At 50.3% G+C, this 25,378-nt stretch overlaps 1 protein-coding gene and 1 pseudogene across 1 annotated transcript in view; both read right to left on the bottom strand.

Moving 5' to 3' along the window:
• Positions 1 to 724: 724 nt before the first annotated feature.
• On the bottom strand, positions 725 to 877 carry LOC128937720 (5.8S ribosomal RNA; annotated as a pseudogene).
• A 73-nt stretch (positions 878 to 950) lies between these two features.
• LOC128937686 (hydrocephalus-inducing protein-like) overlaps positions 951 to 25,378 on the bottom strand; it is a 40,951-nt gene continuing 16,523 nt past the window's right edge. Inside the window, exons 2-5 of the mRNA XM_054277472.1 lie at positions 8,173 to 8,233; positions 5,512 to 5,698; positions 3,677 to 3,776; positions 951 to 1,218 (exon numbers count right to left, since the gene is read on the bottom strand). Coding sequence (XP_054133447.1) covers positions 1,190 to 1,218; positions 3,677 to 3,776; positions 5,512 to 5,698; positions 8,173 to 8,233 — 377 coding nt within the window. The 3' untranslated portion in view covers positions 951 to 1,189. The remainder of the gene's footprint in view (positions 1,219 to 3,676; positions 3,777 to 5,511; positions 5,699 to 8,172; positions 8,234 to 25,378) is intronic.

Genomic DNA, 25,378 nt, shown 5'->3' with positions numbered 1-25,378 from the left:
AGACAGAGTGCCCCATCCCGGAGATGAGAACCGAAAAGGGAGTGTGGCAGAGACAGCCCTGATGGGGGACCAGGCGGCATGTGATGGCCTTGGTGGAGAGAGAGAGAAAAGCCATGGTGCTATTTGCGCCCCGAGACCATGACAGAAGAGGAGGAGGGCAGGCGAAGGGAGGAGGGGGTTGGAACATCTGTCCCCAGCGCTCTCGCCTCACGCGCACGCGCAGTGGCACAGTACCCCTGCAGTACCCACCTGCAGACAGCCGTCCACGTGGGGGGGAGGCTGGGGGTGAGGCCTGCGCCTTATCTCCCTCTTGTCCTCTCCCTTCTCTCGGCCCACGGCAGTGCTTTCAACGCTGTCTCTTACTCTCCTCAGCTGCCACCACCACCGTACCGCGGTACGGGCCCTGAAAGGACAAACTCTGCCCCAGTGGCTCACTCTGGGAGTGGGGAACTATGGAGCAGTCCTTGAGTCTGCATATAGGGGGATGAAAGCCCTGCGTGGCAACAATGATGATGACAGCCATGACGATGATGATGCCTGCTGGGTCACAGGGAAAAAATTGAGGCCGCTGAGGGAAACGCATCCCTTGCCAAACCCCTGACCGCCTTCCCTCTGGGCACCGGTGAGCCACCATCACCACCGCCGCTGACCACAGTCAACTGGCCTGTGAGGCAACCCCAGCTGAACCACCTTGGTGGCCGCTGGACGGCGACTGATCGTCAAGCAACACTCAGATGGGTGTAGCCCTGGGAGGAACATGGGGCCGCAAGTGTGTTTAAAGTGTGGATGACCAATGTGTCCTGCAATTCACATTAATTCTTGCAGCTAGCTGCATTCTTCATTAACGCACGAGCCCAGTGATCCACCACTGAGAGTTGTCTGGCTTTCAGCACTGATCCCGCACCCGTGGAGGGGCTGGGACCGCTCACATGGGGCACCCCTTTCTCTTGTGCTGAGGACGTGCGGGCGCGTGCCTGGCTTTGACCGTCCGTACTTGATAGTCAGGAGTGCAGACATAGGAGATCCAGCCACACTGAACTGGAATTCTTCCTCAAACCTCCACACTATGGTGGCACTGAAGGAGATCTGAGCAGTCTGGGTCCCGCCTGGTGCAATGATGCCCTCCTCAGGCGCAAACTTGAAGCAGAAGCCCACGTTTGCAGTTGAAGGGCTATAGGTGAAGGGAGCATCAATAGCTCCTAGGTTTATCAGTTCCACCTGCAGCAGCAAGAAAGCAAAATGGAAATACATGTGGAATCTTCCCTTCTTGTGAGTTATTGTCTAATGATGCAATTAATACCCAGAAATAGCAGATGATGCTATGAATGGCAAAAAAATACAACAGGACAAGTTCTGCCCTTTTTCATGCAAAGCAGTGGCAACTCCACAGAACTGGAGTCCACAACCCTGGGGTTATCCCATGGACACAGAGCAGTGCACCTCTGATCAGCACCACCAAGTTCATTCAGACCTGGCCCTGAGAGCAACATGGGCTGATTGCAGCTCTGTGTAGTCAATCACCCCAGAGCTGCTGCTGCCCCACTGAGCACAGCTCCAACACCACCATCTACTCATTCACCTTTTCCCATGTCATGAAAACAATACATTGATTATGAGGCATCAGCATCAAAATGTATAGACAGCATCATCTTTTGGTAAGAAAACTCAGCATGTCTTTGCCTCCCACAGCCAAGCTTTTGGAAGTGTCTGGCATGATGTAGTGCCTCATTTTCTACCTCTTTCAGCTGCTCTCTCTTTGGTTTTTTTTGCAAACTTGACACTATTGGGGAGGAGGCAAATAGGTAGAAAAATGCTTTGCTTTATTCCCAGGAACACTTTTCTCTTTCTAGAGCCAGAGATGCACCAAGGCTGAAGTGTGGTGAGGGACTGGTCAGCAAGGGAAAGAACTCCCAAGTCCTTTCAAAGGGCCAGCACTGAGCCAGGAGGCTGGATGGCTTTCCTGTGACTTGCAGCAATAAGCAGGAGACACTTGACTGGAAACTGTCTGCAGTGGACTGAAGCTCAAAGGCAGCCAGTTTCTTCCAGCTGCTTCTGAACAGCCCAGTCCAAAGGTGCCTTGTGTCTGGCACTGCCACAAAAGCCTCTGAACATCCCTTTTTGACCCAGGCTTCGTTTCATGTGCCAAGGGGTTGTTTTGCAGCAAGCCTCCCAGCTGATTCCCAAGGAAGGAACTGGGCCTTCATGAACAACAGACACACCTTTCAGACCCTCTCAGATTTCACCAGTACATCAAATATTCCCTGCTCACAAATGCCCAGGTTGGCAGCAATTCCACACTTCCACCAGGCTTGCTCCTGCCTCAGGAGCCATCAGGATCCACCCCAAGCCCTGCTGCTCACCTCATAGACGTGGGGGGTGTCAATAGAAATGTTCCCAAGGTTCAGAGTAGGAGAGCTGAATTCTTCCAAGGGTCCTTGGCCTTCCCCTGAGAGGTGCAGGGGCAGCCTGCTCTCACAGCCTGGGGAGAGATGTCCATTGCACTACAATCATTCCCTCTGTTATACTCTATTTTCCAGGCTGCCTCAGTGCTAGTCCCTGACTCTGAGCTGGATGCAACCAGCTCCTGATGCTGCAGGAGAGGATATGGACCCTCCTCTTCCCTCAGCCTTGGGGCTGACTTCTAATTTCTAACCCATTCCTTGGGCTGCTTTCCAATTTCAGCCACCAGTCTGCTGAGTTTAAAACATCTCTGCTGCCTTGTAGTGACAGGCCAAGGAGTTACAGGTATAAATTGAAAGAAAGGAAATTTAGGTTAGATATTAGGAAATTTTTTACTCTGAGGGTGGTGAGACACTGGAGCAGGTTCCCCAGGGCTGTTGTGGAGGTTCCAGCCCTGGAAGTGTTCCAAGCCAGGCTGGATGGGGCTTGGAGCTACCTGCTCTAGGGGGAGGTGTTCCTGCCCAGAGGCTTTTAAGGTCCATTCCATCCTTAACATACTCTGGTTCTATGCTGTCCTTCCCATGCACTTAGTGGAGCTTTGAAATCATTCAGTGAAGGCACAAAGCTCCTACAGAGTTTGGCAATTCCCAAACTACCTGGCCCAGGAGCACAGGACATTTTTGCCAAAGTCCCCAACTCCTGACACTCAGCACTGCGTTCTGTTTCCACAGACAGAGCTGCAAGGGCTCAAATCCCACAAAGGGAGAGAGGCAGGTGCTGGCCAAGGCTGCTCCTTCTACGAACAGCCTGGGCTCAGGGGGGCTCAGTCACCTCTGCTCTGCTGCTGTCTGGGCACTGGGAGGTGATCCAGGCTCAGGGAACACATTTCTAACTCAGCGCCTGCTGCCTGATGATGGATCCATGTCAAATGGACCCATCATCCTGGAGGCCAGGGGCCTGCAGGGGCTGAGTGCTTGTTCATTAAAGCTGTTCTGCTCTGCAGCTCTCTGGCCTTTGAAGGAATGCTGGCAAAGCCATGGCATGAAAACCTCTCCCTGCACTGCCTGGGCTGTTCTGGAATCAGTCAGGCACACACAGCATTCTGAGCCCTGGCCTGGCACAGGAGACTCCCTGGAGGCTGCAGGGCCAGGGGGGATGTGCCAGCACTGCCCTGCTGACCAGGGATTCTTCCCAGCACTTCCATGGGAGCCCAGTGGGCTCAGGCTTGCACCATGGCTTTGCTGAGGGGGAGAGAAGCAGGGCAAAGGAGCTGTACCTGAGATGCTGCAGTAAGCCACACTTCCATACTCCAGTGCTTCCAGGGGTTTGAAGGTCACCTTGATTTTGGCCAAACAATTCGGCCCAATTTCTCCCTCCTACAGCAGAAAGAGACAGCAAAACATTGCTCTGCAAAGTTCACATTTCTTGTTTTCAACCACACTTCTGTAAGCCTCTGTTTAGAGCATTAGTAATGAGTGAACAACACAAGGAGCCCAAGGAAACACTCCAAACCCAGCTCAACACAGCACTGGAAGCTCTCAATGCTCAGCTGTTCAGCTCCCACTCTCCACAATACTCCTGCTGCTCTGACAAAGGCTCTTGGTCACATCATGCTGCTGTCAGCTACAGTGGGATGCGACTGCCACTGTGCACTGGTGGCTCTTCACAAGAAGAGAACATGATCCCTGTCCTGGGTTGACTATATGATGCTTTTATCCCAAATCGTCTTGTTCTGTTTATGCTGAATAATAAGTGTTGCACCTTTAAGACTTGTTGCAGAGAGTGAAGGGGGGAGAGAAGAAGCAGCAGTTTGTTTTCAGACACTGCACTCACTCCTCCACACTCCTGCTTCTGGACTGCATTGTCTGCAGATGGACAGACAGCGGTTCAGAGCTCTCCTTTGCTTTTAGTTAATTTAGCTTGCTGAGGCAAAGAAGTTCCCTGGACTGTGGGGTTTTTTTCCTTTCTTTGGACCTGTTCAAACCTGCTCTGGACTGAACACCAGCAGAGCACCAACAGCTCAACCTGTGGCCACCGGGCTGGGCCTGGCCTGTGACATTTCCAGGACCAGAGGGACTGATCAGAGACTGAGTGAGCTGAGTTGCAACCTGGGGAGGGACTTTCTCAGTTTGTCATCTCTTTTGGAGCAGCAAGGAGTTTTATTGATTAATACTGTTTAGGGTTTATTGTTTAATAAACCGGTTTTTTCCACTTCAAGGAGGTCTTTTCTCCAGGACAGGTTGGGGGTAGGGGCCGATTGAATCTGCTTTCCTAGAGGAGCCCCTTTGGGGGTTCTCCCCCAGATTTGCCCGGAACCAGAACCTTGGAAATAAAAATATTAGTTTAACCTGTATTGAAAGAAAGCAGAGGCTGGCATTATTCTAGCGTTTACTCCAAGATGAGAAGGGATGTTGCACTGTGCAGACACCAGGCATTCATTGTCTCTCACAATGCCAGTACTCAGAATCAGGGCTCTGTTTGATATGAGGACGTGGTGGTTTGCTTGCAGAAACAGAAAAGGAAAAGGTTTTCTGTCCCTGTGTGCAGGACAACTCCAAAGGCCCATTTCAACCTTCCACCCTTGTGTCCAGGCTCACAGAGGACACTGGAAGGGACACTCAGAAATAGTGCAAGGCGTGGTTACAGGAGGGGATTGGCATTTCTATGATTAGCCTTAGGCTGAATTTGGCCTCACTTTCCCAGCAAACCATTGCAAGCTTCAGGTCAGTGTGTGAGCTGGCAGTGCTCCAACAGCCTCTGCTGAACCTCACGTGTGGGGGGAGCCCCTACCTACAAGAACTGCTCCCTGTGGACACTGCAAGGACACGCACAGAGTGCCCTTGAGCTCAGGCCCTGGCAGCACAGCTTGGCCTTGTCAGGCTCCCAACCCTGCCTTGAGCTTCCAGGGCAGAAATGCTTTTAGCATTTGGCATTTTTAGGCAAGCTCTGCAGGTGCACCAGAAACTCAATGTCTTCCCTCCCAGCACATCGAGCCAGCTGAGGATCTGCCCAGTGACCGCAGCCGGGGGTAGAGTGGGTGGGAGGAGGAAGAGGGGGAGGAGGATGAGGAGGAAGAAGAGGAGGAAAATGAGGTTTTCACCTATCACTTACCATTGGCTCAATGAAAAAAATGTCATCAGAGAACAGCCTGGGGTCTTGGTGCAACTTTGCCTTCTCCCCCAGGAGCCTCAGGAGGGCAGTGTGATCTTCACCAGAGCCCTTCTCCTTCCCTGTTTCTTTCCCCTCCATTGATTTTTCCAGCCACAGCTCTCTCCGTGTCCGCAGGAATCGATGCTGCCTGCAGCCACAGGAGAGACAAAGCCAGCAGACTGTTTAATAAGCCACAGATTGGCAGAGAGAAGTGTGAGTGCAGGAGAGCAAAGCACCTGGGGAGGAGCAGCAGTGTGAGAGATGAGTAATGTGATGATTTATCAAAAAGCAGGATGCCCCAACACAGGGAACGATTGGCAGCTGACTCCATTGATTCACAAGGCTGAACAGTTGCTTTATTAAACTATATTATGTTACATTGTACTACACTATATTAAAGATGCATACTATACTACAAAGAATACTAAAGAATACTAAAGAAAACTTGTGACTGTCTCCAGACAGCCAGGACAAAGCTTTTTCCAATTGGCCAAGGAAACAAAACAGTCCTCAGCAGAATCCAACTGACAAATCATTTCAGGTAAAGAATCTTCCTAACACATTCCACATGATAGAGATAAGAATTGTTTTCTTTCTTTTCTCTGTGATTCTCCAGGAAAAAAAAAACCTTGGGAGAGAGAATTATGTGTTTCTGTTCAGAGAATGTGAATACCACAATGATTGACTCTCACAATTAACAGACAAATACCATGTATAGAAGTTAAGAAAAATTTCTTTTACTCCTCAGTTGTTATCAAGGGACAGCTGGGGTTGGGATATGTGGGATGGTCGCCTTGTCACTACAGCGACATCTGACCTCCAATCAAGATTTGAGGAAGTAAACTCTACCACTGGACACTGAAGATGGAGTCAATGGACAGAATTTTGGGAGGGGCTAAAGGGTTAAAAGGCAAAACCTCCATTGTGTGGGAGAGCACACGGTGCGGAAAATCCTTTGCTCCTGGCGCCATAACATTTTCTCTATTCAGTCTTCTGTTGCATCTTTGATAAGGTTTAATAAACCTCTCTCAACTTATGAAAAGGGAGTGGCTATTTCTCCCAAGCAGCAGCTCCCCAGTAAGGGCTGACCCCAAGCCATGGGGGTCCCAGATGGATCAGAGGATAACTTGTTGTTCACTGGCCCAGCAGGGAGTTTTACTCCACACCTGCAAGCTCAGGACAGGAGAGGTTTCCAGAGCAAGCATCCCTCCAGAGAACCTCCTGGCTCAAAGCCTCTGCCCAAAAAACTGAGGGAGAATCCACCAGCCACTTCAAGTGGCTTTTCCTACCACTGAGCTGCTGGGGAGGCAGATAAAGGTCATGGAGTAGGACTTCCCTGGGAAGGGGAGACAAAGCTGGGTTGCAGCTACGTGCTACCAGCACTGTAAAAAAGTCACATTATATGATTGGCTTTTCGCATATATTAAAATAAAACATTGGTCTGTTCTGTTTCAGTCTCTATGCAATATTGCATAGGGAAATGTAAGATAACAACAATTAGAAATCAATCAGATAATGCACATGACCACTGACACATCTGCAATCATACAATTATCAGTCACTACAACACTGAACTGTCATCCCAGAGTCTGCGACAGCTGATGAACTTTAAAACAACAGAGAGCTGGAGAACTCGTGTCAAGATTCATGTTTCTCCAAACTCCCTTTGAAATCAGGCTCAGCTATCATACATGGTCAAATTGCCAAGCGAAAAGGACTTGAATACTTTTTGATGCAGAAAACATCTGAGCTGATTCTCAATCATTCCATTCAAGTAGAGCTAGAACTTGGCCAGAGCTCAATCTCTAATTGATGGACACCACTTAACACATTTTAAAACAAGACTCTTAAAAACAGAAATTATGAATAGGAAACCTGAGGATTAAAGATCAATCAAACCATTAAATAATTGAATCCCTCCAAAACTTCTGTCAGGACAGAAATTCTTCAAACACAGCAAACCTCTTGAATTCTCGGCTGAGGTACTGTATAATAACTGAAAAAATAATAACTGAAGAAAACCACAAAACTGGCAACCTGGATTTAAAGGAAACCTAAAAAACATGAGTAGTTAAAAACGAAAAAGACAAGACTCTGAAGAGACACGTGTCTTGTAGATGATCACACAAAGAGACAGTGAAACACATGAAAGCTGGCTGTAAATATTACAACAAGACCTTGATAATAATTCTTATAATAAATTCTGAGAATTCTCACGATATAATCAACTTATCAACAGGAAGTGTTTGAAGGGGTTATGACAACTTTTTTAAAGTATTCATATAGCATTAATAACAATCCTTATTTATCAGTATCACCTATAAAATCTAAAAATAACAAAGATTACAAACTCAATACAAACAAAATTCTGAATCATTGGAGAATCAGCTGGTGACCCCACAGATAGGATCTGATTGATATTTCTCAAATGCTCTGTCTTCAGAGACATTTCAGGTAATTGAATCATTACTAATACTTCTATCTTTCTACGGTGGTTTCCCTCCCTGAGAGGCATTTTGCACAATAGAAGATTTCCATTTATATCATATTTGGAATACCACTGATTTGCACTGGTTTCCCCTTTTTTCTGTATCTTGGGCAAAAACCTGGCTGCTTTCTCACTTTACTCTGATTTTGGACAGCTTTTTCACGTGTCCATCTTTTGTATCTGAAGCCTGATCATCTGGTAAATGCTGTTTCCGTCACTTCTGTGGGACCGGGCTGCTGCGGAGTTCGGTGCGCCTCACACAACATGCGCTGCAGCCGCGAAAAATCTCCCGCTTGAGATTCTGATGGAGGCTGAAACTGTGTGCTGGCTGCCGGGGCTGGCTGCGTGCCCGCTGCCGTGGGACCGGAGCAGGGCCGGTCCCTCGGGCACCCCCTGCACCCAGACCGCGCCCAGTCTCTGCTGGAGCTCTCACGGGAGTACGGATGCCCCCGCCCCGACCGCGCCTCCCCTGCGCTTCTCTCGGCGCAGGCGCGGTCTAGGGAACGCCCCCTGTGCCCGTGACCGACACCGGCGCTGCCCCGGTCCCCGCTCGGCCGCGTCCGTGCCGCGTCTGCGCACTGGGAAAAACCCGCCCCGCTCCGGCTGCCGGGTTTGTGCGTCATCACCGGGCGCCTGCCGCGCTCCGTGGCGGTCGCAGGGACGCTGCAGCCGTCCCGTCCCGTCCGCCTCAGTCCCGCCCGGCGCGGCTGCCGCGGCCCGTGCGCGTTCCCCGGGTGCCGCTGCCCGCCGCCATCGCAGTCGCGCGGGTTTTGCCCTTCGCGCGCGGCTTTGGCACCCCCTGCGTGAAACCGCCGCCATCGCGCATGCGCCCGCCGCTGCCGCCAGCTCCGCGCCTCCCGCTCCCGCGCTCCGCCCGGCCCGGCCCCGCTCGGCGCTGTCCCCGCAGCCGCCGGCCGTGCCCTGCACGCTGCCGACCGCCCGCTGCTGCGATCGCGGGCACCGCCGTGCGCGCTATTGCCTCCGCCGCTGCTGTGCCTGCGACTGCCCCGCTGCCCCCGTGGGCCCCCGCCGGCCTCCGCAGCCCCCACGGCCGCCTCTGCGGCCCCCCCGGGCTGCTCCCGGCCGGCGCCGCCGTGGCACGGGTTCGCCAGTCGCCGAGAAGCGGCTCTGCCCCGGGTTCCCCGACCCCCTCCGCCCTCCTCTCCCTGAGAGTTCTGGGCGTTCTGGGGACCCATGGGACCCTGGGCACTCTGGAGATGATGCCAATTCCTCCCACACCTGTTTGTTAGGGATTGCTTTTGCCCCTCCCTGGTCGGTAAGGGCAACTGCCGCCTGCTGATGGCAGGATGACTTCCCCCATCCTCGAGAGAATACTGCTGCCTGCTGATAGCTGACAGCCCCCGCGGAATTCCACGAAATTGCCTCTAACATTACCCTTGCTGGGGATAAAGGCTTCAAGGCCGTTTTATCTTTTTTCAGAGATTTTCACAGGGTGTGTGGCTGCCATGCCCTGTAGGGCTGACAAGATGCTGGTTTGTTCCTGGGAGCATGTCCCCCCCATGTTCTCAGTTTTGACTTTTCTTACCAAAGGCTGAATCATCTGCAAGGTCAGTCCGGAGTTTGCCCTGGTCACCATCCAGCAGCTTGCAGGTGAGGGTTTCCAGGCATGCTTGTGGTCCTCCTCTTTCCGGGTCGAGCTTGAAATGAATCTTCTCAGCAGAGGTCGAGATGTTCTTTCTGGATTTTTCCCTTGAGAGTGCCTGTTTCCTTTCCTTCTCGGGCTGGGTTTCAGCGGCTGATGGCTGTGGCGTGGCTGCTTGCCAAGAGCCCACCTGGGTGCCCTCTTGGAGCCCACCAGGGACACCAATGTCTCAGGGTCTCTTGCTGCTCAGAGTGACCCCAAGAAAAGTTCAAAGTCTCTTTTCCCAGCCCGGCGCTTGAAGAAGGAGTCAGGGCTCTTCATTTCTCAGTCTCAAGGTTGTTTATTTTATCTTATCTATAAAAAATTTTCTCCTGCCCTGCCGAGGTCAGCTCAGCAGGACAGTCTGAGGCACTCTGCCTGCCCCCGGGGCGGTGTTATGTCTTTATACTAAAAACTACGTGTACAATGTTTACAATTACTTTCCAATACCTATCACCTATGTTAGACAGTGAGCTTCTACTCTAAACCAATCAGTAAGTGCCAACATCACAGCAGAAGATGGAGGCCAAGAAGAAGGAGAAAGGCTGGACACACCCAGTTCCCTCCATCTTGCCTCCTGAACCCCATACCAAAAACCCCAAAATCTACTTTTCCACCCCTTCACTAATATTCTACCTAAACTGTTGTGGCCTGCTGATCTTCATATAAGGTTTGTAATTTGCTCTACGGGTCATAATCAAATCCACAGGTGTTTTGGGCTCTGTGCCAGGGCTTCTGAGCCCCCTGGCAGGGGTCCTGGCCATCCTGGACTGCCAGAGGGATGTTCTGGGTTCCCACAGGTCTCTTCTTAGGTCTTCTACAGGTTGGTTTTTTGTTTCCTCTCCTTCTGGTTGTGCTGGGAAAAAGCCCCTGCTGGGACATCTCTGCACCCTGGCATCCTGGGCATCTGCATAGGGCTGGGCAATGTAACAAAGGACTGGCTGGAGGCCTTTGGAAATGGGAATTTATGGACAGGTGGGATTGCTCAATCTGACTGCACTGAGCCCTCATGCAGGACAGAGCTCTGGATCTCCTTCCTGCTTCGCAGGGTTCAGTTTCCAGGTAGTGTGGGCAAGGACTGGCACTCACCTGCACAGAAAGGCTTCTGACTTTTGTCCCTGTAGCTAAGCCCAGGGTGAGATTCCTCCTTTAGTGCTCAAAGAAAGGAAATCCCAGAAGGGATGTGCTGTGTCTTTGAAACCATTACCAATTGTGATGAACACCCCTGCTAGAGTAGAACATGTCCCTGGTCAAAGGAGGTCACCCCTCTGACCAAACTGATCCCAGCCCAAAAGCCAGGCCTTCTGCTGGGCTCTGGAAGGGGTTCTGCAGGCAATGTACTCAGGGGAGAGATCTCCACTGGCCTCACTTCTCCCAGGGATAACATATCCCATCCCATCCCAAGGGTTCCCAGGATGGCCACAGACACAAGCAATGGGATCCAGCACACTTAGCTCTTTGAATAGCGCTTCTACACCTTTCTGAGCCAGACAGCAATCAGCCACAGACACTGGACATCAGGTGCACATGAAAATAAAATCAAAGACAGGATATTTAACAAGGACCTTTCCCCAAGGAACTCCAGGACTGCACTGAGCACGTTCTGGGGCAGAACACATCCCACAGCTGGCCCAGGAGCCCCATGCAGTGCTGGGGGTCCCTGACCCTCAGGCCCACTGAGGCTCTCCTGGGCCAGGGAGCTGCCTCAGCTGCCACAGCACTCAGGCACCATACAGGTGCCTCAGTCCCACCAGAGCACAGCCACCCACGAGAGGGTGAGACTCTTCTGCCACACACCAGGAGTGGAGAGGAACCTCCCAGGCCCCTTCACTGTCCTTTGGCACATTCATTTCAGCCTGACCCTCAAAGCCCTGCTCAGCAACATCCCCCGCTAAAGTAGGATGTGTCCCTGGTCAAAGGAGGTCACCCCTCTGCCCAAACTGATCCCAGCCCAAAGGCCAGGCCTTCTGCTGTGCTCTGGAAGGGGTTCTGCGGGCAACGTGCTCAGGGGAGAGATCTCCATTGGCCTCACTTCTCTCAGGGATAACACATCCCATCCAAGGTTCCCAAGGATGGGCACAGGCAAGAGCAATGGCAGCCATGAGTCCACACTTACTTATGGACTCCAATTGGCCTCCTTGGTCTTGCTGCCATGAACTCCCTTTTTTGTGGCCATTAGGTTCACCTGAAAAGAAAAAGAAAAATGAAAAAGAGGAAGCTTCACTATGATATTTCCCCTTAGGTTTTAAAAAATGCATTTACGAGCTTTTTTGTGACACATAGATCCCTCAAAATATACTACTGAAACCTCTGATCTCGTCAGGGTTTTTTAATTTACTGATTTTCCTTTCCATCACTGTCTAAATAGAATACAGCTCTTTCCAAGATATTCAGTCCTTACTTCTGGTCTCCCATATCATTTTCTCTACGTTCACTCTGCAATGCAAGGGAAAAGAGGGGTAAAATCTCTGTGGTTACAACATCTCAGCACTAGAGAAGATAAGGCCGTTGATAAGATGTTCTGTTGCACTCCCAGCTGGTCCCTAACCCATCTTGTCTGCCCTGGAGCTCTGAGAATTCTCACAGACACACACTTCATCTTCCTTGGTAAAAATTAAGACCTGCTTTTGCAGAGTGCAGAACCTGGTGTTCAACCCCAGTCATATTTTCCTCAGAGGCAAGGGACCATTTTCCATTCCTTCAGACTCAAATCCTGGAGGTTATCCTGACCAGCTATGAAGAAATCTATGGTGAAAGGACAAGTGACCTTGGCTGGAGTCGACACAGGAGGTGTCCCGACCAGAGAGTAATTACCACTGATTCCATGATGCAGAAGGCATGAAAGACACTTTATTATTTGTGTATAGTATTAAGAAATATACAGTTCCTATAGGAACAGTAGTGGACGTAAGACCTGATTGGTCTTAAGGTGAAAACCTCTTGCACTATTGATGCACTATGAATAGTACACTCTAGCAAACCATTTTTATAAACAATGGTTATAGAAAGAGCGATAATAATGGTTTGATTTTTTTTTTTCTAGGATTGTTAGGTTCAGTTTGTGAGAAATTGTCTCTGTTCATTCTTTGACTGAACTGAGAATATTTACAGGCTGGCTGCCAAATGCCCATCAAACTTCTCTCACTCCCCCTCCTCAACTGGATAGGAGGAAAAAATACAACTGAAGAGCTCACATAAAGCCTGGGACATCCCTCTCCAGCTGCCACCATGGGCAAACCAGACTCGACTTAGGGACGATTGCCCTGCTTTTTCAGCAATTCCCAATAGAGCAGCAAGCTGGATAACAAAGATAAAACTGAAGTCACCTCACTCCCACTCTCCCCTCTCCTGGCTGTGAACACACCTGGTGCAGGTGGCTGGGGCAGCTGCAGTGCCTGATGCAAGCTGAGCTCCAGGTGGGAGCCCGAGACAAGAGCTCATGAATGGCCAACAGAGCCCAACAAAGGGCACCAAGAGTGGTGGCACTGCTGGGGAAGGGGCACCGAGAGACTCAGCAAGAGCTGAGGGCCTGGGAGGAAGAGCCAGACTCGAGCCTCGGGCATGCAGACTGAGGGGATAAAACTGAGGGGCTTGGAGGAGCATCTCAGGCTGTTGGAGGAACAGCTCAGGCTATTCCTGTGTCACTGCACTGGGATTAAATGGCTTTATGGAATCAGACAGCTGAGACTGCTCTGGGAAACCTGGGCTGGAACCAGGGAGGACACAGGGGCTGGGTGTGGGGAGACCAGCAGGGCCCATTGGGGCACTGCAGCCACTGCTGTGGAGGGACTCCTCCCAACACTGAACACCTCTGGTGGCTGGAGTGTGATGGCCAGAGAGCCTTGGGGAGGGTCAGACTGGGAAGTTTCCTAAATATCCTCTTCTGCACAGCTGGCTGCAGAAAGCAGGGCCCTGCTGACCCTTCCAACAAAGCCGCCTGTCCCTTCTGAGCACATCCATCAGAGCAGCAGGGACGAGGTGCTAGAGTGAAGGCAGAAATAGGGACTGCTCAGGAGTGAGGAAAGGTCTGCTCAGGGCACAGCTCACTGCTGTGCTCTGCTCTCCCTCTTTCTTGCACTCCATTTCCCTGGGCTGTCTGCTCCTTGGGACTTTCTGTTTTCTTTGGCCACGTTCCAGAGAAGGAGGAGGACCTGGACTGAATTAAGGGACCCCTTGCCAAAAGCTGCTGCATGTAAGAAAGCTTTCCTGGTGTTCAAGGAGAGGATAGACCCAGGTGAGGAAAAGAGGGGAGGAATAGAAATAGAGAAATGCCGGCAGGGACCCAAGAGAAGTCACAGCCCCAGGGCCCATGGCTGTCCCAGGGGTCTAACTGAAGGCATCAGACAGGAAATGCCAGGGGTGATTTCCCAGGAATGAACCCTGCTCCATCTCCTCCCACTACATTTTGCTGTTTTGCTCTGGTCTGAAAGGAGGGAAAGCATATAAATGGCAAAAAATGCTCAGAGTTTGAGGGGTTTTCTCCTAAAGCAGAGCAATAGCGAGATGGCTTCTCAAACAGTAACAATGAGTAGATGATGTGCACGTGGAGCTGTCCTGGATGTGCCTCTGCCATTGATCCCTGATGAGCACAGACATTAGCTCAGATCACCGCTCATGGAAAGATGATTGTGCTTCCCGGGATGGGTCACCCCACTTCTCACAGTCAGAGACACATTGTCCTCTCTGTCTCTCATATTTGGAAGGAGCCCTGACAACTGCTTTAGACAGGAGAATTATATTTATGCAGGGCCAGATCTGCACTCTTGAGCCAAAGCTGAAGCTTTGAGGGGGAAAAAGAAAAGGAAGGGGGAAAGACAGGAGAAGAGAGGAGAATAAAAAAGAAAAGGGGGGCGGGGTGGGGGTAAGAGAAGACAGAAAAAATATGGAAAAAAAAAAAGAAATAAATGAAACAAAAAAAGAAGAAACTCTCTCTGCCACATTGTCAGTGATGGCTTTGTTGCCCACAGACCAAGAGAGTCTGTCTGCCAACAGATGCCCATAAATTAGACATTTTGAATTATGCATTGAGTGCAATAAAACATTATTACTAGCATGTGAGTTAAATCCAGGAGGATTGTATGAGTGGTGGTGAAATCTCATCATGCTTTTTCTGGTGTGCTAAGGTGAGCTAATAATATTAAATATAAAAATTAAAATAAGTTCTAGTCACTCCATGAAATAATTATTCATTCTATATTAGGACTAAAAATTTTTCCAATCATCCAAGATCAAAGCAACAAACAATTATCCATAATGTATTCATGGCAACCAGGCTGTGCCTAATCAAAATGCTACTTACTTTTTACTTTTTTCCCATTTAATGTGTAGCAAGAGTCATGGTAACAATTTTTGCTATCAGAAAAAAACCCATGAAATAAATAAGTAAAGCCTGAGTTGACCATTTTTTCTCTATGTAGGAATGAATTAGGAACTGGGTTAGTGTCTGTAGACAGAGGGCAGGAACGGACAATCGACTTTGAATGGGAATTCTATGAAATATTAACTTTGTGGTCTCCCTCCAACCCTTCCTGACTGATCCCCCACCCTCTGCAGCACAGCTGGGCCTTGATGAGGCAAAGACACTGAAAGCCCTGGGGCCCTGGAGGGCAGCAGGGCTCCTTCAGGCCTCAGCAAAACCCAGTGAAGGCTCCAGGTTGGTCCAGGGAGCTTTTCTCACTCAATCCCCTCTGGCAGAACTGGACTCAGCACTTGAGCCCTTTCCCTGGCTGGGCTCCTGCTCACACAGCCCCGGGTGCTGCAGCCTTGTTTGGCTGCTGGCCCGTGTGCTCCCTCTCCCAAGCGCTGCCTTTTCACCTGGAGCTTGCTCAGTTCAGCCGAGAGCCTCAGGAGAGGAGTGCTTTACTCCTGGCTCTTGGAGAGACCATTCCTGCCCTCAGAAGAGGCTGCCCTGGAAAGCTCGGCATATTTCCTGACAGGCATTTATGGGAAATCAGTGTCAAACGGAGAAAGGAGGTGCTGGGGGGGAGGGAGGAGCCCGTGGGGGTGGGAACCCTCTGCAGCTGCTGGTTCAGCCCATCAAAGCCTTCTCCTCTGGAGCCCCAGCTGTGTGCTCTGCTGCTGGCCTCAGTCCCTGCCCCTCAGTGCCTGGACCCCACTATTTCCCGGCTGTGCCAGCCCAGGCTGGCACTGAGGAGCTCATCCCTGTGTGGGGCAGGAGCAGCTCCCCGTGAGCACCCCCCATTCACGCACCAGGCAGCTCTGCTGAGCCATCGCTCCCGGATCCCCACGCTGCTGGAGCCCTTTGCTTTGCCTGGCCATGGATGCCAGGGCAGCTGCCATTCCCATGGGAACCTGCTCACTGGCCTGAGACCACTCCAGGCTGTCCCCAGAGCTCTTCTGCCCACTCTCCCTGATGATCAGGGAGTTTCTGAGCTGCCAAGGCAGCGTCCTCCCTTTCTGACCCCTCCACTGCTCACTCACACACGTCAGCTTAACCTCTGCCCATCCTGTTGAGGATGTCCAGGTATCCCAGCTGCTCTTCACACCTCCCATCCTCATCCTCCCTGACCCTCCTCTGGCAGAGCCTCTCCCCTTCCACTGCATTCCACCAGCACTCAGGCATAGTCTTCCAAACCATCTAGGGGTGGGTTTAGCTCTGAACAAAAATGATGTAGGCAGCTTCTGAGATCAAAACCAGCAATTTTGGGTTCTCAGGGGTTCAGAAACTCCCACTCAGGAGCATTTGGACTAAGAAACTGCAAGTTTGGGAGCTCTGGGGTCCCAAACACTGATTTAGAAAGATTTTGGGCTCTGAACAAGCCTCAACTTTAGGCAGCATTGGGGTTGAGAAACACCAATTTAGGGAGCATTTGACTAAAAACCACTGATTGGGGGAACTTTTGGCCTCAGAAAGTCCCCTCTAGGCAGCTTTTCAGCTGAAAATTCCAATTTAGGGAGCTCTTGGGCTCAGAAGCACATGTTTAAGGAACTGCAGTACTCAAAATGGGATCTCAGGAAGCTTTGCAGGTCAGGAAAAGCAACCTGGGGAGCTTCAGGGCTCAGAAACATCAATTTAATGAGCTTTGGGGCTCAGAAAACTCAGTGTCCAGAGACTTGGGGCACAAAAGCAGCAATTGAGGATACTTTGGGGCTCAGCAATACCATTTCAGGGCACTTTTGGCCTCAAAAATTGGCATTTGGGGAACTTCACAGCTGAGAATACAGGAGTCTCAGGAGCATTGGGGCTCACCCACCTGGGGATGTTTTTGGGACCTGAAACAGCATTTGGGCTCAGAAATACTGATTTAGGGAGCACTGGGGCTCTTAAACACCAATTTAGGGACACACAGGCCTATGAAACCCTGATTTGGGGAGTTCACGGCTGAGGAAAAAAATCATGTTGGGAGCTTTGGGAATCAGGGAGTGATTTGGGGATATTTTCAGAGCAAAAAGAACAATTTAGAGAGCTTTTGGGCTCCAAAAAACCAATTTAAGCCGATTTTGGGCTCTGTAGTCCCTATTTAGGGAGCTTTGGAGCTCCAAAACAGCGATTTAGGGAACTTTTGGGCTGAAAAACATCAATTTCGGGAGCAGAAGGAGCAAGCCCTGAGGAAACCCGGGAGCAAGGGGCAGGCGCTTACCTGGGACAGGTCTGGGAAGAAGCCGCTCTGCGCTGGGGCGCAAGCACTGCTTAAAAACTGGGATAGATACAGCTCACTAGCTCACTGTGCCCGACCCGTTCCCGCCCCCACGGGCTCCTCCCTCTCTCCCCGCAGCTCCTTTCCCGGTTTTACACCGATTTCCCCTAAATGAGGTTTCCCCGCTCCTGTCAGGGAGCGGTTCCTTGGCTGGGGGTGGGAAATGGGCACAGCCAGCGCTCCCCGCCCATCGCTCCGGAGCCTCCCAGGCTGGGATGAACCCCACGGGCTGATGGCACACCGGGCACAGGGCGTGAGTGAGGGGCATCAGGGCTCTGGAACACTGATCTGGGAACTTCATGGCTTAGAAACCCCTGTGTCAGCAGCTTCGGAGCCAGAACGGTGAGCTCAGGAGCTTTGGGGCCGAGAATGAGCAATTCTGGGGGCTTTGGGGCTCCAGAACACTGAATTTGGGAGGTTTTTGGCTCGGGGAAAAAAAATATTTAGGGAGCTCCGAGTCTCAACGAAAGCAATTTAGGGCTATTTTTAGCTCAGAAGCAGCAATTTAGAGAGATTTTGGGCTGAGAAACATCAATTTAAGGATATTTTGGTGTCTGAAATACCAGTTTGGGGAGCTAAGAAACACTCATTTGGAAGGATTTGGGCTCAGAAATATCAAATAAAGAGTTTTTGACCTCCCAAATAAAAAACCTTTTTGGGGAGGATTTTGCTCCTGAGGGCTGGAATATAAGTGTGGGGAGTCCTGGCAGACTGACTATACCCCAAACCCACCACGACAAGTGATGACTGCAAACAGACCCTGTGTCCCATGTCACTGCCTGGGACACTGTCCTGAGCTTGGAAATGGGTGCTATGGGCACAGGTGCCCCATGAAAGAATTTAATCAGAGTGTGGTACTCATTGCCAAAGCAACCTTACAGACATCTAGGGAAGAAGCAGGCACCGAGTGGATTTAGGACATCCCCTGTGATGGACCAGCCTCTGGAATGATGGAATGGGCTGGTGAAGATGACAGCGAGCAATGGGTCCTTTCGGGACTCCAGCTCCCATCATGCACCGCGGCATCCACTGAGGGCCAGTGCAGCCGAGACCTCATCTCCCGTGATGCTCTGCGCACCGTAGAGCATCTTTGTAGCCGGACCACCATCTTCAATATGCCCCGCGACCCCAGAGCCCCGACATAACCCGTTCTGGCCGTACAAGTCCCGTCATGTTCCGTGCCCCAAAGGGAACGACTCTCCAGGTGTCCCCCAAGGGCTTCCCGGCACCATAGGTTCCCCGCAGGTGCCCCCTGAGGACCCGAAGTGGCCGCCCGCACCCACAACTGGCTCCCCGGACCCCCAAGTGCTGCAGTGGAGCTACTTCCGGGACTACAGCTCCCATCATGCTCCGCGGCGCTCGTGGCGTTTGAATGCAGCCGGGACTTCATTTCCCGTCACCCCCGCGTTCTGCGGGGCGCCATTAGCGCTCTGCCTTCACCCCCCGCGCCCAGAGAGCCCCGTTAGAGCCCCCCCAAGGGCCCGCCCGGACCCCGAAGGGCCCCAGATTCCCCTCCCTGATCTCCAAGGGCCCCCCTGCATCCCCAAGGGGTCCCCTGGACCCCGAATCGTCCCTCAGAATCCCTGAGTGCTTCCCCCCACCCCCCATTTCCCACCCGGCTCCCCCAAGTGTTCTCCCGACGCTCAAGTTCTCTCTGAATTCCCTCCCCAGACCCAAAATTGCCCCAAATGTGCCCCAAAATGATCTCCGTGTAAGCCCAAGTGCCCCCTTGAACCATGTGTGAGAAAAACATGATAAAAAAGATTACAAAAGCACTAAACATAGGGCGAATTAGCATAGAGGAAAAATTAATAACCAATAGAGGTGAATTAGTGAATGAAGGGAATTGTGATACTTAGAACCAGTTACCATTAATTTTATTGGTTGTTAAACACGGATAGATTTTTGATATAAATATAAAATTAGGTAATAAAAATGAAACAACTATTATTACAAATAAGAAATAAATACAATAAATACATTTAATTGAAAAATATTAAAAATAAAGAATAAATTACTTTTTTTTAATATTTTGGGATGTTAGTCCCAGGTGGACGATGTCAGACATGGTGAGGCTGGGGATGAGGAGCAGGTTGTCCAGAGTCAGCCTGCAAGGGTGTCATTCTTCTCTATGCCCAGACCTCCTAAGGAGACATTCAGCATCAAGATCACTTGGGGAAAGCTTCAGTTACCTTTTCTCTGAACTGAAAAATAAAAAAAAAAATACTTGTGATTAAAAAACTAAAAATCATGAGGTGCACTTTGAAATTGTCCTCCTGAACAGAACTCCAAACTGACTCTAATCACTGCACAAGCCCTGGAGACTCAAAGACAATGGAAGAGAGACAAAGAGCCCCTGAGGGCATTCTGTATTTTCATGATTCCCATGGTGGGTTTGGAGCTGGGTCCAGGAGCCTCAGGCACGAAGAGAAGGATGAAGAAGCTGCTCAAGGAGTCAGCAGCAAAACTCCAAGTGCCTTGGAGCATGGCTGGGCCCCAGTGAGGGCAGGGAGTGCCGAAGGCTGCCCAGGGACTGCTGAGAGCAGATCCTTGAGGCCAGGATTGCAGGGAGCCCAAGGCTCTGAGCAGGGAACTGCAGTGCTGAGCAAGGCCTGGCTTGGCTGCAGGAAGCAGAAAGGCCAAGACCTGAGCCCAGCCTCAAACAGCAGGGCCTGTCCCTCACAGCTGGCTCAGGGCTGTTTGTGGGCCAGGGGGATGTGAAGGGCAGCAAGGACAAATGCCATAAACTTGTGTGACACTCCAGATCCTCAGGAAACTGAGGGGCCAGTGGGACACTGTGGGAAGTTGTGGAACCAAGAGGATCATGGTGGCACTGTTGGGGACCATGGAACCAAGGGGCCAGTGTGACACTGTGGGGCCTCATGGAAGCAAGAGGCCATTGTGAGCCTGCAGGGCTGCAACACCCCAGAACACTAAAATGCTGGGGGTAACCAAAGGTTCCTTGACTCGAGTTTGGTGCACAGGAGAAACACCAACCAGATATTCCCAACATGGACAGATGCAAAGAATATTCTTGGTAGGAAGGGACCCAGAAGGATCATCAAGTCCAGCTCTTAAGTGAATGGCCCACACAGGGTTGAACCCACAGCCCCACTAATACCAGCACCATGCTCTGATCAATGGAGCTAAGAGGTCAAAATGACACAAAATATTACTGGCAAAATACAGACAATCAAGGAACTTTTGCAAAAGGTTTAGTACAATATCCACTTCAATATGAAACCCTTGTCATAGCATTAAATTCAATAACTTAATCTAAAAATTTAATCAAAAAACCTTTATCCCTAAAGATGTTAAGTTACCCAAAAATGTTCCAGCTAAGTAGGATTAGAAGGAGAAGAAATAGCAAACAACAGAAAGACAGAAGATCCATAGAAAGACACACACATAGGTACTAACTGCTCAGGTTCCAGCATTGCTAACAAAAGAACCCCAGGAGAAGGCAGGACCCAGACCATGGTCTGGCCTTGTGCTCTGGCTTTTAACCCCCTGGCCTTCATGAGCCCGCCTCTGGGTGGGACTCCCAGTTGCTTGTCCAATCAGAGCCAGGGTAGCACCAGCTGCTAGTGTGTGATTGATTGATTAACAGCTGGGCTAATCAGAGCTGGGTTAACATCACCCCCTGCTGTGTGATTGACAGCTCTGCCAGGCCAGGGCTGGGGGCGGGGCTCTGTCCCACCACAAACCAAGGCCTGACCCGGCCCTGGCCCTATTGGAATATGAATCCCAATATTATCAGTTAGATGGTGCCTGGGCCAGTCTGACCCTCGCTGCTGGGCCAAAGGCAACAACTGTGGTGTAAATCACCCCAGAGATACCTTGGCTGCTGGAGATTGCAGCTGGGCACTGAGCAAGTCCAGGCTTGTCAGGAACTCCGTTTACCTCAGGAGAGAGAGCTTCTGGCGATGGTGAAGAGAAAAAGGAGAGGATTCCGCTGGAAGGTTTAATGTCCAGAAGTTTATTCCATGGTTACAGAGGTCTGGACGGGAGCAGCTGCTCCAGCAGAAAACAAAGCACATGGCCTGATCACCTTTTTAAGCTCCTGGGGCAGGGGGAGGGGGGGGGACAGGTGAGCACCAACCCGGTGAAAGGGGCGGGGCCTCAAGGGACGAGGGACACCTAGACATAGGCCAATGACCCCTGGGCATAGGGGCATCTTTTGAACTTGACCAATCACACGATGCCTTGCTGGAATGTTAAGCCTGATTGACACAACACACTAAGCAAGGGGGCGAGGGGGAAGGGAGAGGCATATAGGCACACCTGGGAAAGGGACCCAGAAGCTTAAGACACACCGCAACATCTCCCCCTAGTTTTGTTTAAAAAGAAGAGGGCTGTGTTTGTGGTGCAAAGTGATTGCCAAACTATGGTTGGTAAATCAGTTCTTCCTCTACAGGAGGGTCAGTGTTGTCCACTGAGGCCTCCAGGTCATCCATTGGAGCACTGAGGGCTTCCAAATGGTAGACCTCAGGAGGGGGAGATGAGCTTGAAATTAACTTGAGGACCATGCGTTTGATTAGTCTAAAAACAATGCTAAAAACTACAATAACTATAACTAAAATAAACAGCACTAAAAACACAATTTTCAGAATAGATCCCAACCAGCCCGAGAGTCCCCAGCCTTTGAACAGTCCATTCAGTCCGTTGTCAGTTTCTCTCTTGATGTCCGAGAGCCTTTGTCAAGGTAGTCCATATGTGGTTTGGGCTGCGGCACTATGCAGGAGATCGCAGGTGGGATGATCACGAGCAGAATGAGAAGCAGGCTCGGTCTCATGGCATCTCGAGGCTACACACAAACAGTGGGATCTAAACTGGTACAAAAACTTGAAACAAACATATATTACAAACTATTCCAGATAGGAGGCTTAAATGGAATTTCCTCCAGAGAACGCGTGCGGCGTTTTCTTCTCCAGGCAGCATGAGCAACCTGGGGTGCTTCTGCAGATTTCTCTGAGACCTTGGGAACATAGGGCTTTACCCATTTGGAAGGAACCCACCTTAAACCAGAGGGGGTGGACACACAGGCGTATCCACGTCCCCAAGTAACCAATTTGTAAGGTCCCACCATTTTCCAAGTCTCAGGGTCTTTTACTAAAACCGGAGGCTTTTCTTTCATCAACCTGTGACTGCTCCCCCCAAAGTGGCATAGGATGGGTGGGTTCAGGCTGTCAAAAGAACAATTCAGAAAATTGATTGTGAATAACGCCCTGGATAACCGGATATGGGGAGGTTCCACCTTCAGAACCTGTTGTTGCTGGTCCAGGACCCTTTTAATATCACGGTGAGTTCTTTTTACAATGGCTTGACCTGTAGGGGAGTAGGGGATGCCAGTTTTGTGCTCTACTCCCCATTGCTGCAGGAAGCTCCCGAATTCCTTGGATTTATAAGCAGGCCCATTATCAGTTTTCAGCTCCTTGGGGATGCCCATGAAAGAAAAAGCCTGTAAGAGGTGCTTAATAGCATCAATAGATGATTCTCCTGTGTGGGCAGAAGCATAGACCGCTCCAGAAAAGGTATCTACACTAACATGAACATATTTCTGCCGTCCAAAAGACTGCATGTGTGTTACATCTGTTTGCCACAGTTCACAACTGTTCAGTCCCCTTGGGTTTGCTCCTGTACTCACTGCAGGGAGTGCATGTTGTTGGCAATTTGGGCACGTGGCCACAATCGCTTTGGCCTGTTCTCGAGTGATGTTAAACCGACGAACCAGGCCAGGTGCATTTTGGTGGAAAAACTGGTGGCTGATTTTTGCCTGTTCAAAAACATTTGGGAGAGTGGCCATCACTGCAGGCGCAGCAAGAGCATCTGCCCTTCTGTTGCCTTCAGCGATAAACCCTGGCAAGTCAGTGTGTGACCTGACATGCATCACATAAAATGGTTGCTCTCGGTGAGTGACTAACTTTACCAGTTTTGAGAGCAATTCGAAAAGTGCGATGTTAGACACATCTTGCAGTATTGCTTGATCTGCTCTGGATACTACTCCTGCCACATATGCAGAGTCTGTAATCAGATTAAATGGTTCTGAGAACCTTTCAAAAGCCCTAACAACCGCAGCCAATTCAGCAACCTGAGGTGAACCTTCCACCTCAGCAATGTCTGTGTCCCAGTGCTGGGTTTGAGGATCCTTCCAAGTCACAACAGACTTGTGGGACCTCCCAGACGCATCTGTAAAGACAGTCAGAGCCCTTTTTAAAGGTCTCCTACTTAGAGCACTTCTCAATTTTAAAGTAAATTGAACGTCTTGTTCAAACAATTTGTGAGCGGGCCGCACTACCGAAATTTGTCCTGAGTAGGAATCCAGAGCAAACTGCAACACTTCATTTTCTTGAAACAATTGTTCTAGTATTTTCATAGTATTTTGACCTGATTTTAACTCAACTGGAATGTGAATGCACTTAAAATCACATCCTGCTAACTCCCTGATCCGGGTCCTTGCTTTCCGGATCAGTTCTGCTACCAGCTCCTGAGGCTTTGTAAGTCTCTTGGACCTTTTGTGACTGAGGAAAACCCATTCTATGATCAAGAGAGGGTCCCTCTAGTCCCGGTCCTTTTTTGGTGTGTAGGTGTTTGTTTTTCCTCCCATTGGAAAATAATTCCATGGAGGTGTGGTAACTTACCTAGGATGATAAATTTGAATGGCAGGTCAGGCCGGCATCGGTTGGCCTGTCTTGTGGACATTGCAACCTGAACCTTTTCTAGAGCTTTCCGTGCCTCTGGGATAATAGACCTAGGAGCACCTGGGTCCTCTCCCCCTTTCAGTAAATTGAAAAGAGGGGCAAGGTCTTCATTAGTCAGACCGAGCCATGGTCTTACCCAATTCAAAGACCCACACAACTTGTGGACATCCGCAAGGGTCTTGATCCTTGGATTGATTTCTAGTTTTTGAGGAACAATGGTCCTATTTCCAATTTCTAAGCCCAAATACTTCCAAGGTGGCATCTTTTGAATTTTCTTTTCCTGGAGCTCGAACCCTGCAACAATCAATGCATCGATCGTTAGGTCAAGCGCATGTGTGAGTAAATCATCATTGGGGGCACACACAAGGATATCATCCATGTAATGATAAATAATGGCCTTCTCTGTGGCTGCACGTACTGGGGAAAGCAGGGAAGAGACATACCACTGGCAGATAGCTGGAGATACCTTGAGTCCCTGAGGAAGAACGGTCCAATGGTACCTTTTCATAGGGGATTCCATATTAATGGAAGGGACTGAGAATGCAAAACGCGGTGCATCGTCAGGGTGCAAGGGGATTTGGAAAAAACAATCTTTAATATCAATAACAGCTAATTTCCAATCTTGGGGAAGCATTGTTGGGGATGGCATACCAGGTTGGGGAGAACCCATATCTTCAATTACATTATTAATTTGTCGGAGGTCGCAGAGGAGTCGCCATCTCTTTTTGTCAACTTTTTGGATGACAAACACTGGAGAGTTCCATGGGGACATGGTCTCCACAATGTGGCCCTTTTTTAGTTGCTCTTGCACTAGTTCCTCAAGCGCCTTTATTTTTTGTTTACTGAGTGGCCACTGTTTCACCTGAACCGGTTCGTCTGTTTTCCACTTCAGTTTTTGGGTGGGGCGCTGTTGTTCAATGACTGCTGCACAAAAATGCTGTGGAGAGTCTGGAATATCAATTGTGACACCCCACTGGGCCATTAAATCTCTCCCTAACAAAGGTTCTGAATAATCTAACACAAATGGATGGATATTTGCCAATTGCCCGTTTGGTCCCTCAAATTGAATAATACTTTTGGATTGTCTTGCTAATTGCAGACCTCCCACACCTTGAAGGTGACTGGCAACATTTTGCAAAGGCCAATGTGCTGGCCAGTCTTGTACTGGAATCACTGTGCAGTCTGCACCTGTGTCTACAAGCATCTCAATGCGTTTAGACTCCCCACCCCCACTGACATTGCACCATAATTTGGGTTTGTCTTTCCCAATAACTTGGACCCGGGCGACTGTGGGCCCTTGTTTTTCGATATTTTCAGGTAAAGATGGCACAGGGATAGC

This window comes from Melozone crissalis, unplaced genomic scaffold, assembly GCF_028551555.1.
Source record: "Melozone crissalis strain CALT ecotype California unplaced genomic scaffold, PUWL_Pcris_2 ptg000021l_1, whole genome shotgun sequence".
NCBI classification, from domain to species: domain Eukaryota; kingdom Metazoa; phylum Chordata; class Aves; order Passeriformes; family Passerellidae; genus Melozone; species Melozone crissalis.
This window is presented reverse-complemented; position numbering and strand designations above follow the sequence as displayed.